This window comes from Vanellus vanellus (assembly GCF_965231255.1).
Source record: "Vanellus vanellus genome assembly, chromosome: 16".
Lineage (NCBI taxonomy): Eukaryota > Metazoa > Chordata > Aves > Charadriiformes > Charadriidae > Vanellus > Vanellus vanellus.
Genome location: NC_138921.1, coordinates 13,245,056 through 13,259,751, shown reverse-complemented (window position 1 = coordinate 13,259,751; position 14,696 = coordinate 13,245,056). Strand labels below are relative to the sequence as shown.

General features: G+C 38.7%; 1 protein-coding gene across 1 annotated transcript in view; it reads left to right on the top strand.

Moving 5' to 3' along the window:
* Positions 1 to 201: 201 nt before the first annotated feature.
* Positions 202 to 14,696, top strand: part of DNAH10 (dynein axonemal heavy chain 10) — a gene marked incomplete at its 5' end in the record, with an annotated part of 58,681 nt that continues 44,186 nt past the window's right edge. Inside the window, 17 exons of the mRNA XM_082491922.1 lie at positions 202 to 421; positions 774 to 881; positions 2,424 to 2,569; positions 3,368 to 3,473; positions 4,667 to 4,782; positions 5,278 to 5,419; positions 6,209 to 6,366; positions 6,962 to 7,192; positions 7,849 to 8,039; positions 8,515 to 8,713; positions 9,475 to 9,669; positions 10,291 to 10,461; positions 11,203 to 11,379; positions 11,739 to 11,912; positions 12,563 to 12,732; positions 13,454 to 13,605; positions 13,995 to 14,159. Coding sequence (XP_082348048.1) covers positions 202 to 421; positions 774 to 881; positions 2,424 to 2,569; positions 3,368 to 3,473; positions 4,667 to 4,782; positions 5,278 to 5,419; positions 6,209 to 6,366; positions 6,962 to 7,192; positions 7,849 to 8,039; positions 8,515 to 8,713; positions 9,475 to 9,669; positions 10,291 to 10,461; positions 11,203 to 11,379; positions 11,739 to 11,912; positions 12,563 to 12,732; positions 13,454 to 13,605; positions 13,995 to 14,159 — 2,821 coding nt within the window. The remainder of the gene's footprint in view (positions 422 to 773; positions 882 to 2,423; positions 2,570 to 3,367; positions 3,474 to 4,666; positions 4,783 to 5,277; positions 5,420 to 6,208; positions 6,367 to 6,961; positions 7,193 to 7,848; positions 8,040 to 8,514; positions 8,714 to 9,474; positions 9,670 to 10,290; positions 10,462 to 11,202; positions 11,380 to 11,738; positions 11,913 to 12,562; positions 12,733 to 13,453; positions 13,606 to 13,994; positions 14,160 to 14,696) is intronic.

Below are 14,696 nucleotides of genomic sequence, written 5' to 3'. Positions count from 1 at the left end.
CCCCCCTCAGGGCCGGCGGGGGCCGGGGCTGAGATAGCGCGAGGCCCGTGAGGGGCGGCGGGAACGCGGCGGCGCGAGGTGGGCATTGGGCGGGCGTTGGCCTCCTCAGGCGGGCGGGTCGCGGCCCTCGCTCCGCCCCGGGCCGTTGCCGTGGCCACCAGCGGGCGTCTTGTCGGGCTCCGGAGGGGGGGTGTTGCCGCCATGAGCCTGGACGATGTGCGAGTGCAGTGGCTGAGGGACCGAGCGCTCACCATCCTGGGGCTGACCGATCCGGCGCCTTTCGAGGAGCTGCTGAACCGCGGCGACGGCGGGGAGGGACGGGCTGTGTTGCGCTTTTTCGACCGTGGCAGCGAGGAGGGGGACGATGAGAGTGCGGCGGCGGCGCTGCTGCTGCTGCGGGTCGAGCGGCGCGGCCAGGACGGTGAGGAGGCGGTGGGGGAGGCCCCCGCCGCCCCGGCCTGCCCAGCCCTCCCCTGGGCACTGCCTGACCGCCCCCCCCTTCCCTCTGTCCTTTCCTCTGTCCTTCCCTCTGCAACTCCCTGTTTCTCCCTCCCTCCCTCAAGACCCGGTTTGTCTCATCTCCTGAGTCCTTGCCCCATTACCCCGTCCTTGCCCCTTTCCACCCCTTGGGCTGTGTCCAGTTCTCCCGAAGCCCTTTTATCCCACCCATTTCCATGACCCTTCTCCTCTGTGGTTGTGCCTTGGTGGGATTTGCGCCATCCCTGCTGCGGAGAGGTTACATCATGGTTTCCTGCCATTTTGTGTGTGTGCAGACACAGGCGACACAGACAAGTTTGCAGAAGAGCATCAGGAGGAAGGCCCAGATAACCCGTTTCCTGAGCAGTTGACTGAAACAGCCTCCTTTGCGGAGTTGGAAGGAAGTAGGTGGTTTGAGCGGCAGAAGTGTAGTTGCAGGCCATGCTGCCATGGGGGCTAAACAAGGCTAGATAACGTGGCTCTCTTGAGCAGATCCAGCAGTATCTGTAACTTCAAGAGTTCCTTTTCGCAGGAAAGTAGATCTGATTTTGTGGATAGTGTCCTGGGCAGTGTGGCCAATTAACATTTTGTTAGGACCTTCTCCCTCAGGATGTTCCTTTGAAAGAAATTTATCCTAGTTTGGCCCTTTCTTCTTTTCCAAACAGGTGGAAAGAAAGAGACTGACTGGGATGAACAAAATCAACAAACATAGACTTTCCATCCAGTCTTTGTGTGTGACATCTTTTACTGGCTTTGTATTTTCACATTATTAGAAATGCATTTTGTTAAAATAAATAAAATGAGTATGTTCCCTTTAGTAGGAATTAATTCATTCCCCTTAAGAGTTGCACACTCTTCTCTTTATTCTGATGTAGTTTATTTAGAATAAAAGTGATCCTGTAAAGAGTTAAGATGATAGGTCCAGTACTTTAACCACAGTATTGCAGAGAAGCCTTTCACAAAAAAATTGGAAAAAATGAAGGAAAAGTGATAGAAAGGGTGTCAAAAGAGAGAAACAATTTTTCTATGGCTCAGAGATTCTATTCTCTTCTCTACTATCAGTATCTATGTAACTCCCACAAGCTTCTGAAACAGTTACTTGCAGAAGCAGAGAGTCATGGCCTGGTATTTTGTATCCATAAAAGAATTTTGTTCATACTGTGCAAGAAAGATAGGACCATGAAAGTTAAGTGCTGAAGCCTTCTTGTGGGTGTAAGTAGACTAAAGAAAAGATAAGATTCAACTTCCCGCTCTGCAACTCTGAATGCGGGCAGCTGCAGTGCTGTTAGGTTAATGCTCAAAAGCAGTAAGACAGGGAGAATTATTTATTGCCTGATAATATCAGCACAAGGGTCCAGTTGGGTGTGCAACTATACCTTTTACACTACTTCTAAGTGTTCAGAAGCTGAAAGGGGAAGAAGACATGGCGCCCCTCCTGAAAGATTCTATAAAATAAAGTTTGAAATTCTTGACTGGCCCTGGAATTCATGCAGTTGTTCCTGTGTTACAGTGTCTTCACTATCACCTCTTGAGCATGACATTACTATAAACGTTTTCCACATCATAGATCTGGCACAACAAAACCCTTAATTATTTGCATTTCCTTTTACAAAGTGGTTTCATCTTGAAACATGTTCATCTACTTATTTTGTCATAAAAGATCAGTTGCAATTGTGTTGGAAAACGCTGGTAAGGATATTCCAAATAAAGCCCAGTTATCTGTGGAATGTCACTTGCACATTTGGATTCAGTTCTTCAGCAATAGTGCTGTTCTGTGGGAAAATGTGTGATTAACACCAGGTTTTGATGGCTGGTTGTTGAAAGGTGATGCAGAAGATGGAAGAAAATGCTTAGTAATTTAGTTTGAGAAGAAAATTGGAAGGATCCACTTTATATACACCGAATACCTGTTCTTTAATTGAGTTCTCTTGTGTTATTCTTTCTAGGGATGACTCAAAAACGCGAGGCATCCCCTCTACAACCTACAGACAGTGAAAGTGCGTCAGGTCACATATCAACTCTCCCTAGTGGGTCTGAATTGAGTAAACTGGAGCAAAGATTTACAACGGACAGTATTGAACACACACCACAGGTAAATGTTGTATTTTACTCTGTTCTTTTGTGGATGCGAAGAGGTTGGCTTTCTGATGCAAATGTTTCAATAAAACTGGTAGGCAAGTTAAGGAAGTAAAGTGCAGAGCAAGTAGTCGGAGCAGAACAGAATGTTTTATGAGAACAGGGATTTCCATTCAAAAGCAACGGCTTGTGGTGTCTGCCACAGCCTGACATTGACAAGACATTGCAAAGGTAATTTCGTTGGCAAAATGCTGACTTTTGGTGAGAAAATGCAGCAGAGAGTTACTCAGGCACCACATTAGCTATTCCCAGCGTTGCTTGTGAAAGAAAAATTGCAGTTAGAATATTTGCTAGATAAAGACACCAGGGGAGGAGCATGTAAGGAACAGTGAACAAAGGCTTTTGTACCTCAATTCTTTTACCTAATTAGATGGTCAGGATAGAATCTGCGGTTTCTAACTAAACTTGGTTTATGACTGAGGTGCAGGTGGAAAGGGAGTAGGTGCTCGCACATTTTCAGAAAGGCTCGGGGGAGATGGGCATTTAAGTGCTTTCTGGTTTCTTATGTTTCAAGCACTAATGCTCTTAGTCCTGTTGTTCTGGAAATCAACATTGTTTCCAAAGCTGATGACTTTTACTGTTATCTGAGTGATTTTTTTTAACATTTCAATTATGTTAGTAGTTTACTTGAACAGCAATGTGAAGGTAATGGAGTTAAACTAATGATCCTGTTGTATTGCTCACAGCACGCAAATATTTTCTTGCTGTTAAGAAATGTGTAATAGTCATACTTCCTTTTTATTTTCCGTTTCAGCTGCAAGAATGGAAAGTTGACAAAGTGTGTTTCTACATGGCTCTGGATGAAATTCCTGAAGAATTTGTATCAGATTTTACTGTATATTTTCTGAGAGACACCAAAGGTATGTGCCCTGAATAACTGCAGGCTTGGCGTTTTCAGTCCTCGCATTAAACAGTACTTCACATTGAGAAGAGGTGATAGTGGCTGGGATTCCGGGTAGTGCATATTCATCTTAATTAACTGGGCACAAATATTCTCAGAGTAGAACCAGGAATCAGGAACACTCTTCATTTGGAATTTATGGGAAGTTACATGTCTTCTGCATTTTACCGGCAAGGATGGGGGTCTCATGCTGCACTCAGAGGAAGTCAGAAGATTTAGTTACTACAACTGCTAGAACTGTGTATGGTGTTTTGGGCATGAGGAGCTGTATGTGAAAGTTAGACCATGAGGTAGTGATAAGCACAACTGGGTTATCAGACTTCCTGACCTGACTGAAATTCTGGTACACAATGGCAGCATGTTTTATTCTGCTAGTTCATCCTTTTATCATAAAACCAATGACAACAGTTATTCTAGCATCTGGAGTAGCTCTGTTTCTGGTTGCAATCAAACCTTATTATCTAGCTCTAGCCCCATAGGAAACAGCTTCTACACTAAAGCAAACAGGTATTTCCACACCTATATCCAGGAACTATCAACAATATGCTAACTCTAATTTAGTGCCAGGGACTGGCCCCAGCATAAATGTTTGTGTGGGTTCACTGAGCAGCAACAGAGAATTATAGAATCAGAATTGCTGAGGTTGGAAGGGACCTTTGAGATCATCAAGTCCAACCATTAACCTACCCTGACAAAAGCCACTTCTAAACCATGAGTGGTTTGAAGCTACAAAGCATTTTGTATGTGCCTATTAGTTTCAGTTTTTCTAGAAACAGGACATTTGAGAAGAAAAGAAAATTATGATAATGTATTTGGTCATTTTATGGCAGTTCTGTGCAAGATTTTCCTGGTCTGTCTGTAGAATAGGAGTTCAAATCAAGGCTACTGTTTTGTTTGAACAGAAAACCATTTCCTAACTATAAGGCAGGATTGTAAAGACAGGGTCAGATGATGACTCTGAAGTATTTTTCTGCCCTTTCTGAAAAAGCATCTACGCTATTAAAACCAGTACTAGTTTTGAAAGTGACTTGCATCAAACCTAGTGTATTATAAACAGTTTGTTTTATTGGTGTTTTAACTTATTATGGAAAGGGCTTTATGCTTTCTGTATCAAATAATTAGATTTATGCTAATTGTTTGTATACTGTTTAGAAAGAGTTACTGAACCTAATGACCTGACTGAAGCTAATGAGGTTCTTCCTAAAGCAATAAAGTTTGGTGTACTGACTGATGATACTCTTTTGATGCTAAAGAACGCCATCTCACAGGTAAATGTGTTACAGCTTTTATGTATGATGTCTTGAGTGTTTCTGTGAGTGATTTGCCAACTTAGTATTCTGCTGACCATATGGACTATGCCTAAGAAATACTAATATTTAATGAGTGACTGCCATATGCCAGGTTTTGGTAATCCTTATTTGATATGAAGGTTTTGTTAATCCTTATTTGATATCTTGTTTCCCAAATTTTTGTGAGATGTGGAGAGGGGCATTATTTCATTGTCTGGCCCTATATGAGAAACATTTAAGAGTGTGACACAAGATACCTCTAGTTTTGTGCCAGCAGACTTGTAAAAGCATTCTGGAGCTATTCCCCTGCAGAACTTGAGGCAGAGAGAATGATGCTAAAGAGGTGAAATGGAAAGACATGCACTTAAATTAAATTTTAGAACAACATATCCAATTAATTGCTAGTAAGCTGACTTTTATTGTTTTCTTTTTTAATATGAACTGTCTCATCTATGGTACCTGTTTGAATTACAGGCGTTTTCACCAGCTATCTCCTATAGTCAGCAGCACACTGAGGAAACTTCCTTTCATCCAGACAGTGAAAACACAGATTCTGAAAAAAGAAACTTACCCAAGACTGATCTTGCAGAAAAGAAGGAACAACCTGTGGAATACTGTAATATTCAGATGAGGAATGAAAGTCAAATGAGCAAGCAAAAAATCTTAGGTGTTACTCAGCAGACTATACAACAAACGGAAGGCGAGTGTTCTGCCTATGCCAGCACTGTGGTGTTTAGAGTACATGACAGTAGAAAGAGTTTCACCTAGGAATGGCTTTATATAGAATAACAAATACACATAGTTTCTGGGGAAGCTCCAGACCTGATTGAAGTTTCTCTTTGCTGATAACAGTACTGTTTTTACTGCCCTGAAGCATAGTAGGCAGTATGGAGAAATGGATGAAATCAGTGATAGTCTTTCAAGTGGTCTGGAGTAAGACTAGGAGAGAGGGTAAACATACTTCATTGCTTAACAATGTTCAGGGCACTCAGGCCATAGCAGAGTATAGAAAGTGGTGGATCAAATGAGACTTTCACATGTTGTTTAACATCACTTCTCTGACAGGGGCTACTGTCATGCCACTACAGAGAGTGTAGTGGCCTATAATAGGAAGATTGATAATCTTCAGCAAAACCCTAATCCTAATTCTTAATAGTTAGAGTTTGGGTTAAGTCTTGAAAGCTGAGAGCTTTTTATGTATTTCTAGGAATATGTCTTTCTTTGCACTGTGTTAACTGTGAAGCAACTGGATGTTTTTTGCCGTATTCTGAAATAGGCACAGTAGGTGGTATGTTACCTATTCTCCAGTAGCTAACAAGATGGAAGGCATAAACCATTTCAGTTGTGTTACTTTACTAATGCTGATGGAACAAGTCAGTTGCTTCTATGTCTTTTCTTCCAATAGGCAATATTAAACTGCAGATGCCAACTGTAAATCTAGATAGAGAAGTGGCTGCTCTTGTCACAGTTCCAGAAGTGGTTGAAGCTCTGGAAAGTTATGCAATGACCTGGCAGAAATTAATATCCACAGCTCTAGAGGAACAACTGAAAAAGGTTCCACAGGTGATGTTGCTTATAACACCAAGCTTCTTTTATTCCCAGAGACATTAGTCCATTTCCCCACAAGAATCTCTTTGAATGGTTCATGCACATTTTAAATCCATCTTCATGTTTGATTTTTGGAAAGCCATTTTCTAATTGATGTAAAGTAGAACAAAAGTAGTGAGGAACTGTGTGACTCTGGGAAATAGAATATAAATGGAATATAAAGTAACTCACTGCAGATCCTACCCACACAGGATAACTGTGGAAAACTAAGGCACTTTTGCTATCTGCACACTTCTAAAGATAGCCATGAAATATTAAAAACTGCAGTGATTTCGTTTTAAATATACAACTATATTTTTGCTTGAAGCTTGGACTCTGCAGCTCCAACTCAGGGGTATACTCCCAATGAGCAGTTCCCTTCAGTCTGTGCCAAACTCTCTTGATTTCAAGGATCACCTTCTGTCAGGGTTTTTTGCATGGCTGAATCATGTCAAGTTTTTCTCAGCATACAGCATATTGAAAAGAAGGAAAAAATATAGTCCTGGTTGTAGGTTTTCACTCTTGTGTAATGGTAATTTAGAATTTTTATTTTATTCCACATTACTTGTAGGGTAATGGTCCACTTGCAGAAATTGACCTCTGGCGAGAAAGAAATGATGCTTTAAGTGCTCTTACTGAACAGACAAAGCTTCCAGAAGTGCAAAAAGTCTTGGAAGTATTACAGGAAGCTGAATCTGAGCATATTGGAGATTTACAGATAGTCTTAAGTGACCTCAGAAAACATCATGTGGAAGCTCTAGATAATGTTAAGTTTCTGTCAACTCTCGAACGCCATTTGAAGGTAGGTATCCTTGAGAAAACTTTGTAAAGTTTTAACTGTAGTTACCTGTGTTTAGTTTCTCTGTTGATATAATCTCCTCTTGTTTATTTTTTACTTTTTATCAGCAATAAAGATGTACTCTAGCTTTTTTATACTCAATAAAAAAAGGCTTGCTTATTTTGCTTGAGTGACGGTTGTTCTAATATTTGAAAGCAGAAGCCTAGAGCTGTTAACAGCTTGGTTTGTAAATCACAGCCTTGGGAGAATTTGTTAGCATAGCTGAATTGGGGAAAACAAAGATTTCTCTACTCCATTTTTGAGGTATCTTCTATCACTGATTACAGCTGATGTCTCAATTTTTAAGTTTCATTGGAGATCCTCCAAACATCCAAATGAAGAGTTAAGCCAAAACCAGTCTTGGGACATCTTTTACAGAAAAGAGAATATTAATGAGCTATGACCTAAAAAAGCATTTGGAGCCATCAAAGCAGATTTGCACATCCTTAACCATGTGTATTACTTAGGCACCAGGGTGTTTACTTGACTGGGTTATTTATTTAATAATGTCACAGACTTTCTTAATTTCAGGTATCTATAGAACAAATATTGGTTTATAGAATATGTGTCTGTATATTTTCATGACATCTTATTCACAATATTTATAATACATTTAATAGAATTTAACGTATGGCACTGGATTTAATGTTGTTTTGGATACAATTCCTTCACTGATGAATGCCCTGAGAATGGTATGGATTATCTCACGGCATTACAACAAGGATGAACGGATGGTACCCCTCATGGAACGAATTGCATGGGAAATTTCAACAAAAGTGTACCAAGTTGTGGATTTACACACACTCTTTAAGTAAGTACTGGATTCCTGTTTAACTAGGCTGTAGTTATTACAAGCTTTGCTTGTTTTACAGGAAGTGCAGTAGATAACACTTTCATCAAATAGGTTTCAGTGTTTTTCACTATCTGAAGTTGTATTAAAAGGTCAATTAAAAGTTAATTTATTTTGTAATTTTTATGAGTTACTGAATCAGCCCAGAAGAAATAGGTGCTTGTCCTCTTTTGTCTCAAAAGGACATAAATCAATAAACTCAATAGAATTATAGTGGTAACAAAGTGGCGTAAATATCATCAAAATCAGTCCTGAAATACTATCTCCTTTCAAAGTTAGTCACATCGAAAATGAAGACCTAACAGTTATAAGTTTTGCCTAGATCTTTTATAATTAGAAGCTGCTGAACCAGGGTACATTAAACCAGTTGAGATAAAATTTTCTATCTATAATCTTTTTATCTATAGTATCTTAACTGTTTTGATTTGATTAATAGAGAAGATAGAGCTGCTGCAAAAAAGAAAATAGCAGAAGCCAAAAGCACTCTTGAACAATGGAAGAAATGTTATTTTGCTGTTCGTGCCCAAATTGAAGCATCAGGAAGAGAGCAACACTGGGAATTTGACCGAAAACGTTTATTTGAAAAAACAGATTATATGACTTCAGTCTGTCAAGATCTGTATGATATTTTGCAGGTAGTAATGTAGACAATAAATAAAGAGATTGTGTGATCTGTGTCTTATTCTGTAGAGGAGATTATTTTGTATTGTAGTTGTTGAAATGTTAACAGTCTTTAGTTTTGTGAGTGGTTTTGTGTTTAAGACCTGAGCGGTGCCTTTGATTACAACAACTTAATGCTTGAGATGAAATAACTCTTCTCAAGGTACTGGTGGAGGAAAGATATTGCTGTGTACATTGCTGTTATGAACCTACAGACTTGTAACAACTGTTTCACAGATTTGCAGTTTTTATGGGTTGCTAGCTTAATGATAGAATTTTAGATAAAATAACCATTAAGTATACTATAAAATAAAATTTGTCCATATAGGAATCAGTATATCAATTGCAGGTTAACATATGAATGGAGAGATGCTGTGTTTAGGCTAATTTAAGTCAGGGTAACTAGCAGTATTAGTGGTCCAACAATGGTCAGATGTTACAGGTTTTGTATGTAAAAAATGTATATGTGAAAAGTGGAATAAAAAAGAGTAAGAACTGAGTATTACCTGTTTTAACAACTGAAGTGTTGGGCCAGTAGAGTGTTTGTTTTTTTTTTTTCCATAAAGCTACTTACTGTCTTGTGTAGAATTATAGGAAATGTAAATCACAGCATGAATTGATCATTCTCTGAGCTGTTTTTATTTTTTAAAGGAAATAATATCAGAAAGATGTGTTAAATGGCAGAAAAAAAACCCGTAAAAATACAGCTTTCTGGTATGTTCTTCTAAATTAACAGGTCATTGAAGAGTTTAGCAATATATTTGGTCCTCAACTGAAAGCTGTCACAGGGGATCCAAAGCGTATTGATGATCTAGTGAGAGCAGTAAACAGACTAACTAGTCCTATGGAAGAACTGACTTTTGATCCTTTTAGCATTGAAAGTGCACATGACTGGAAATTAATTATGGAAGAATTTAAAGAAGAAGTTTCAGTAAGTACCACATACTGTGATCCCCCCCATTACTTCCTATATGCAAATTCCTTCTGGAATATCAACAGTTTCATTTAAAGAAAACGTAAGTTTGCAAAAGAAAAGAATAAATTAATAAATACATAAATGAAAATGTGAGGAATTTGACCATTTTTCTAAGTCACTATTCGATTTCCAAGTTGTTTCTGTTTATAGTTTCACTTTATCTTGAAAATGGTGAAGCACACTTTTTGTTCATTGGCAGAATCGCTGCGGGATGAACAGAGGTTACATATGACCTCCCTGTATCCATGTGCTGACACATCTCAATCATGTCCTACTAAGAAGTAAAAGTTCCTTTTCTGGATTCATTCAGTCCTTAACCCCTCAGCTAAGAATACCCACAAAGTACATATTACAATGTTTTTTGTGATTTATGTACCTGCCCCACAGACACAGTAGTTGTCATTTTCTGCAGCTTTCTGCAAAGCCATCGGTTGGTTAGAAATTTATAAAACAAAAAATAGTAAAAATATGCTTGACCACAATTTTAAAAAAGTATTTTCATTTTGCCTTCCTTTCTTGTTTTTGCAAGATGAATCTCTAAGTGATATGATGTCTTCACCTTATTCCTTTGTTTAGGTTATTGAAGAAGAGACCAAAAACTTTATTGATGGATCTTTTAAGACCCTTCGATCAGCAGAAGCTGCATTTGACATGCTGTTAAACTTCAGACACATCCGCTCTCGTGAAACTATTAATAAGCAGATGATGATGAAGTTCAATGATATTTTGGACCAATACTGTAAAGAGGTATGTAAGGATTTCTTATGCAGTATATGAAGCTCTTTACCTAGTGAAATTCATAAAGCTGTGTATATGTCTAAATACCTGTATAGTGTCATTTGCTATCTGAAAGACTAACAAGTTTTATAAAATAAGCATAATAATTGCTCTCACTTTTTTGGAGCCTATTGGAGAAATATTATGGCTAATTTGCTGAAATGGATGTGCATATCTTTATATGTGTGGCACTGTATGGGAGCTGAAAGATGTTTGCATGTACTCTGAATGTAACAAGGCTTGTGGCTATTCCTTTACCTTGTGAACAGCAGTTCAACATCAGTCCTTCCTGAGAAAATACATTTTTCACACCCTACAGCTCTCTTGTGATGGACAAGTTCATGGTATGGCCAAAAGGTGTCACAGATCAACTGTGAAGTCAGAAATAATTTCTGACATGTTGAAGCCTGTGTGTTGGAAAGCTTTTCATGTCATAGAATTTTTCTTGATATTTCAAAGCACAATGAGTTTAATGATAAAATGTAATCTTACAGAAAACACTGCCACAATAGCAGTTACACGGGATATAGAAAGGAAGACACTCTCTGTAATGGAATTAATACAAACAAGAGATGATGGGGAAAAAAAAAGAATTGTTTTTATCCTGCTTCTGGAATTAGCTTCAGAGCTTGTGCTGTGTACCAGGTTAGATACTGACCATGGACATGCAAGTGGAGAAATGATTCTTTGCAATATTTCATTCTCTTCTAGGTCAAAAATGTTAAGCAAATCTTTGTTCAGAACCTCAAGGATCCACCTCTGTACAAGAATCATCCTCCAGTGGCTGGAGCAATATACTGGTCCCGATCCCTTTTCTATCGGATCAAACAGACTATCATTAGATTTCAAGAAATAGAGGAGTTGCTTGCTAGTGAACGTGGAAAGGAAGTATGTTAGTTCTTTTGATATTTAGTGAAGGAAGAAATACTTTCTTCATACCCTTCTTCTAAAGATGTGGAAGTGTTCTTGTGTGAGGTGAAGTTCCAAGAATGTCTTTGCACACAGCAAGCCATGTTAGATGTGAAAAGCTGATTGGGACCTTCCCACTGTTTCCTGGAGAGACAGTGATGGAATCAATGACAGAATTCAAGAGCCTAAATTTTTCATCACCTGCATTCATTACAAGTCATTCCTTGCCCTCTCATCTAATAAAGATTAGAAACCATATTAAGACAGCATGTTAAGGCAGGTTAGCTGAACTTTTCTCATGGTCTTTAAAATTAATTATACAAAATTTTCCTTTCTAGGTAAAACAAATATATCTTCAAGTGGCCAAGAGGATGAAAGAGTATGAAGATCAAAAATACAATCAGTGGAGAGATGGGACAGAACAGATACTCCCACTGTTACTGAAAAATACTCTGCTGACTGTTGTCACTGGTGGGGCTACAACTCATGTTAATCCAGAGATTTTTGAGCAGGTGAGAAATAGGAAGATAGTATACCAGACTTCTCGATAAGGAAGAACTGAAACCTATCTGATGGTCAGTGATATTTTTCTAAGAATAGTATTTTAAACACAGTTTTTGAAAGGAAAAATCGAAAAGTTCTGAGCTCAGAATTGTTTGTTGTCCTTTATAAGACACAGTTGCTGAATGATCTGGCAAATGGGTGAATGTTGTTTCTCTATGTGTTCTTCTGTGCTGTAATTCCTGTTAATTTTGGGGTTTTGGTGCAATGTCTTTGGGACATTACAACAAAACTTGGGACTGAGGTTAGGCAGAGGTAGGTTCCCAGCAGAGATCGTGCAGTATCCTGTTCTAACTACACTTTTGTCTGATTTTGAACTTCCACTGGGATTTCTGTTGCAACTAGTTGCAGCTGTATGTAAAATGAGGTGATTTGGTTTGTTTCTTGTAATCAACTTTCAGGGAAGAGGTAGTTGTGTATAATTTCTGAAACTAGAATGCTGAGGTTGCTATTGAATTTTAAAGGCATTTCCACAAGCTCTGCATGTCAGCCATTCTGACTTTAACCTACTGCCTTATCAAATGTCTCCAAAAGCTAACCTTTTTGTTGCATTGTAAGTTTGATGTTCCTCTCCTTTCTGCTGCTCTTTCTTGTGTTGTAGAGCTCTGTAACAGAGAAGCCTGTCACCACAAAGAAAAGTGTCCGCTTCATAGTGAATTTTTCTCCTATACTCCAAGAGATTATCATTGAAACAAAGTACATGGAACAACTAGGGTTTCCAGTCCCAGAAACAGCAAGATATGTGGCATTACAGGAAGACAAATATTTTAGGTAAGGCTGTAACAGAGTATCTGTTCACATATAGACTTATGGCAGTGTTTCAAGTAATTTCACTCCAAACCAGGATGGGCTCTGAGTCATCAAAGTTTGAAAATATGAGAGCTCTTAGTGCCTGTTTTTTAAGGGTAAAATTACTAATGGCCATGTTGCACTAGTAAGCTTTTCTCTGGCGCTGGCTGCATCCTTCACCCTGTAAGACTATGTCATACAAATTAACATCGTGTCAAATCTGAGAAAAAACAAGGAAAGCAATTTGTTTTGCAATGTGCCATTTAGATTCCTGCTAACACTTAAGCTCACTGCCACTTTCTTCTTGTGCAGCTTTGGATAAGACACTTTTGCCCAAATTATGACAGGTATTTAGCACACAGGTATGCTGATAAGAGCCCTAACTGGATTTTAAAGTTCACCTGCTGAGTTCACTTACGTGCTTCACACTGAGGCTCTCTTAAAAACTTTTTTTTTGGGGGGCAGGAGAGGTTTGTCTAGCTACTATTGGAGTCATATGATTTTTTTTCTTTTGTTTTCAATAGGAAATTAGTTGCATTTATAATCAATACATATTCACTGGTTATTTCTGCAAATTTTGCTTTATATGGAAGTCTGAATGGAACGATGGAAGTGATCTACTCTTTGATCTGAGTTCAGAGCTGTATTTCCAGAAAATCGTGATTTTATGTTTTGTTGTTGTTGTGTTTCTTATACTCCTTAGGTACAAAAATGGATTGAAAAACATGCTGGATCGCTATCACAAATTAATGGGAACACTGAATGAAGCAGAAACCAAACTTCTTGATGACCATATTCAAGAACTCTGGAGAGTATTCAAATCAGGACACAGAAGACTCAGGTGGAACTCCTTAGGTAATGGAGATACTGTTTTAAAATGGCCTTAGATACTGATTTTTAGTTAAAAAATCTCTTCAATTCTGGAATCTATTTTTTATGTCATATGACAACAATGTATCCCTAAATTGTACATCCTATTGTCACAGTCAGAGTCAGAATATTAGGTTAGACAGACTCTGATCCAGGAGGGTATTTCTTATGTTTTTATTATATTTAAAGCACTAAGTGGAAATAGAGTGAGACTGTTTGATAACAGCTGTAAGGGAACTAGATGAAGGATTAGGTGAGAAATCATCTAACTTATCTTTCTGCAGAGCATCAGTTCATTCCCAGAGATGTCTGGTTGTGACAATTTTGATGCATTGGTGAAATAAAAACCCCAAATGGTTGTGATTTATTTCAAGGTATTGGTGACTTTATCATCCGATGTACAGAAGCCATCAGGAAGTTTGAATCACTTGTCCATCAGATTCATAATAATTCTGAAGACATAAGCAACACACTTCTGTTTATAGAATCAACAAATCTCTTTAAGTTTCCGCTTTCAAAAAATGGTGATGAGCTTCCTAGTAAGTCTTTATATTTCCATTTCCAGGCTCTGTGATGTTTTATTTCGCTCTGTCTGCTACTAGCATTTTTAGTTGCTGTGATCAACTCTTTTAATAGTTACCAAAACTAGTTATGGTAGCATTTCATGGTGTAACAGAGGAAGCACAAGCAAGAGGTTCAGTACCCTAAAGCTGACGGTGTCAATGAGACAAACGGATCATTTGACTTGTGTTTACCTTGCTTTTGATCACTTTTCCCCTAGCTTTCCCTTGACCCTTCTTGTATGCTGTAGTGTAGCCCTAGAGCTGCAGTCTGCATGGAGTGTCAGTTCCCTTCTGGGCCATCTGAACTGAACTGGTTTCCTCAGATAGAAATTGCAAGGAGGCAAAAGTCTCCCAGGTCTCCCTGTCACCTGAGTGAGTGGGCGATGGATCAAATTTCTTTCAATGCTTTGTAAGTCTTAAAAAGGTTACTTTCACATCTAGTGGCTGCTATTAAATAATTGACTCCCTATAAGATCAGAGGGCTGAAATATTAATAAATTAAGCATTAATAAG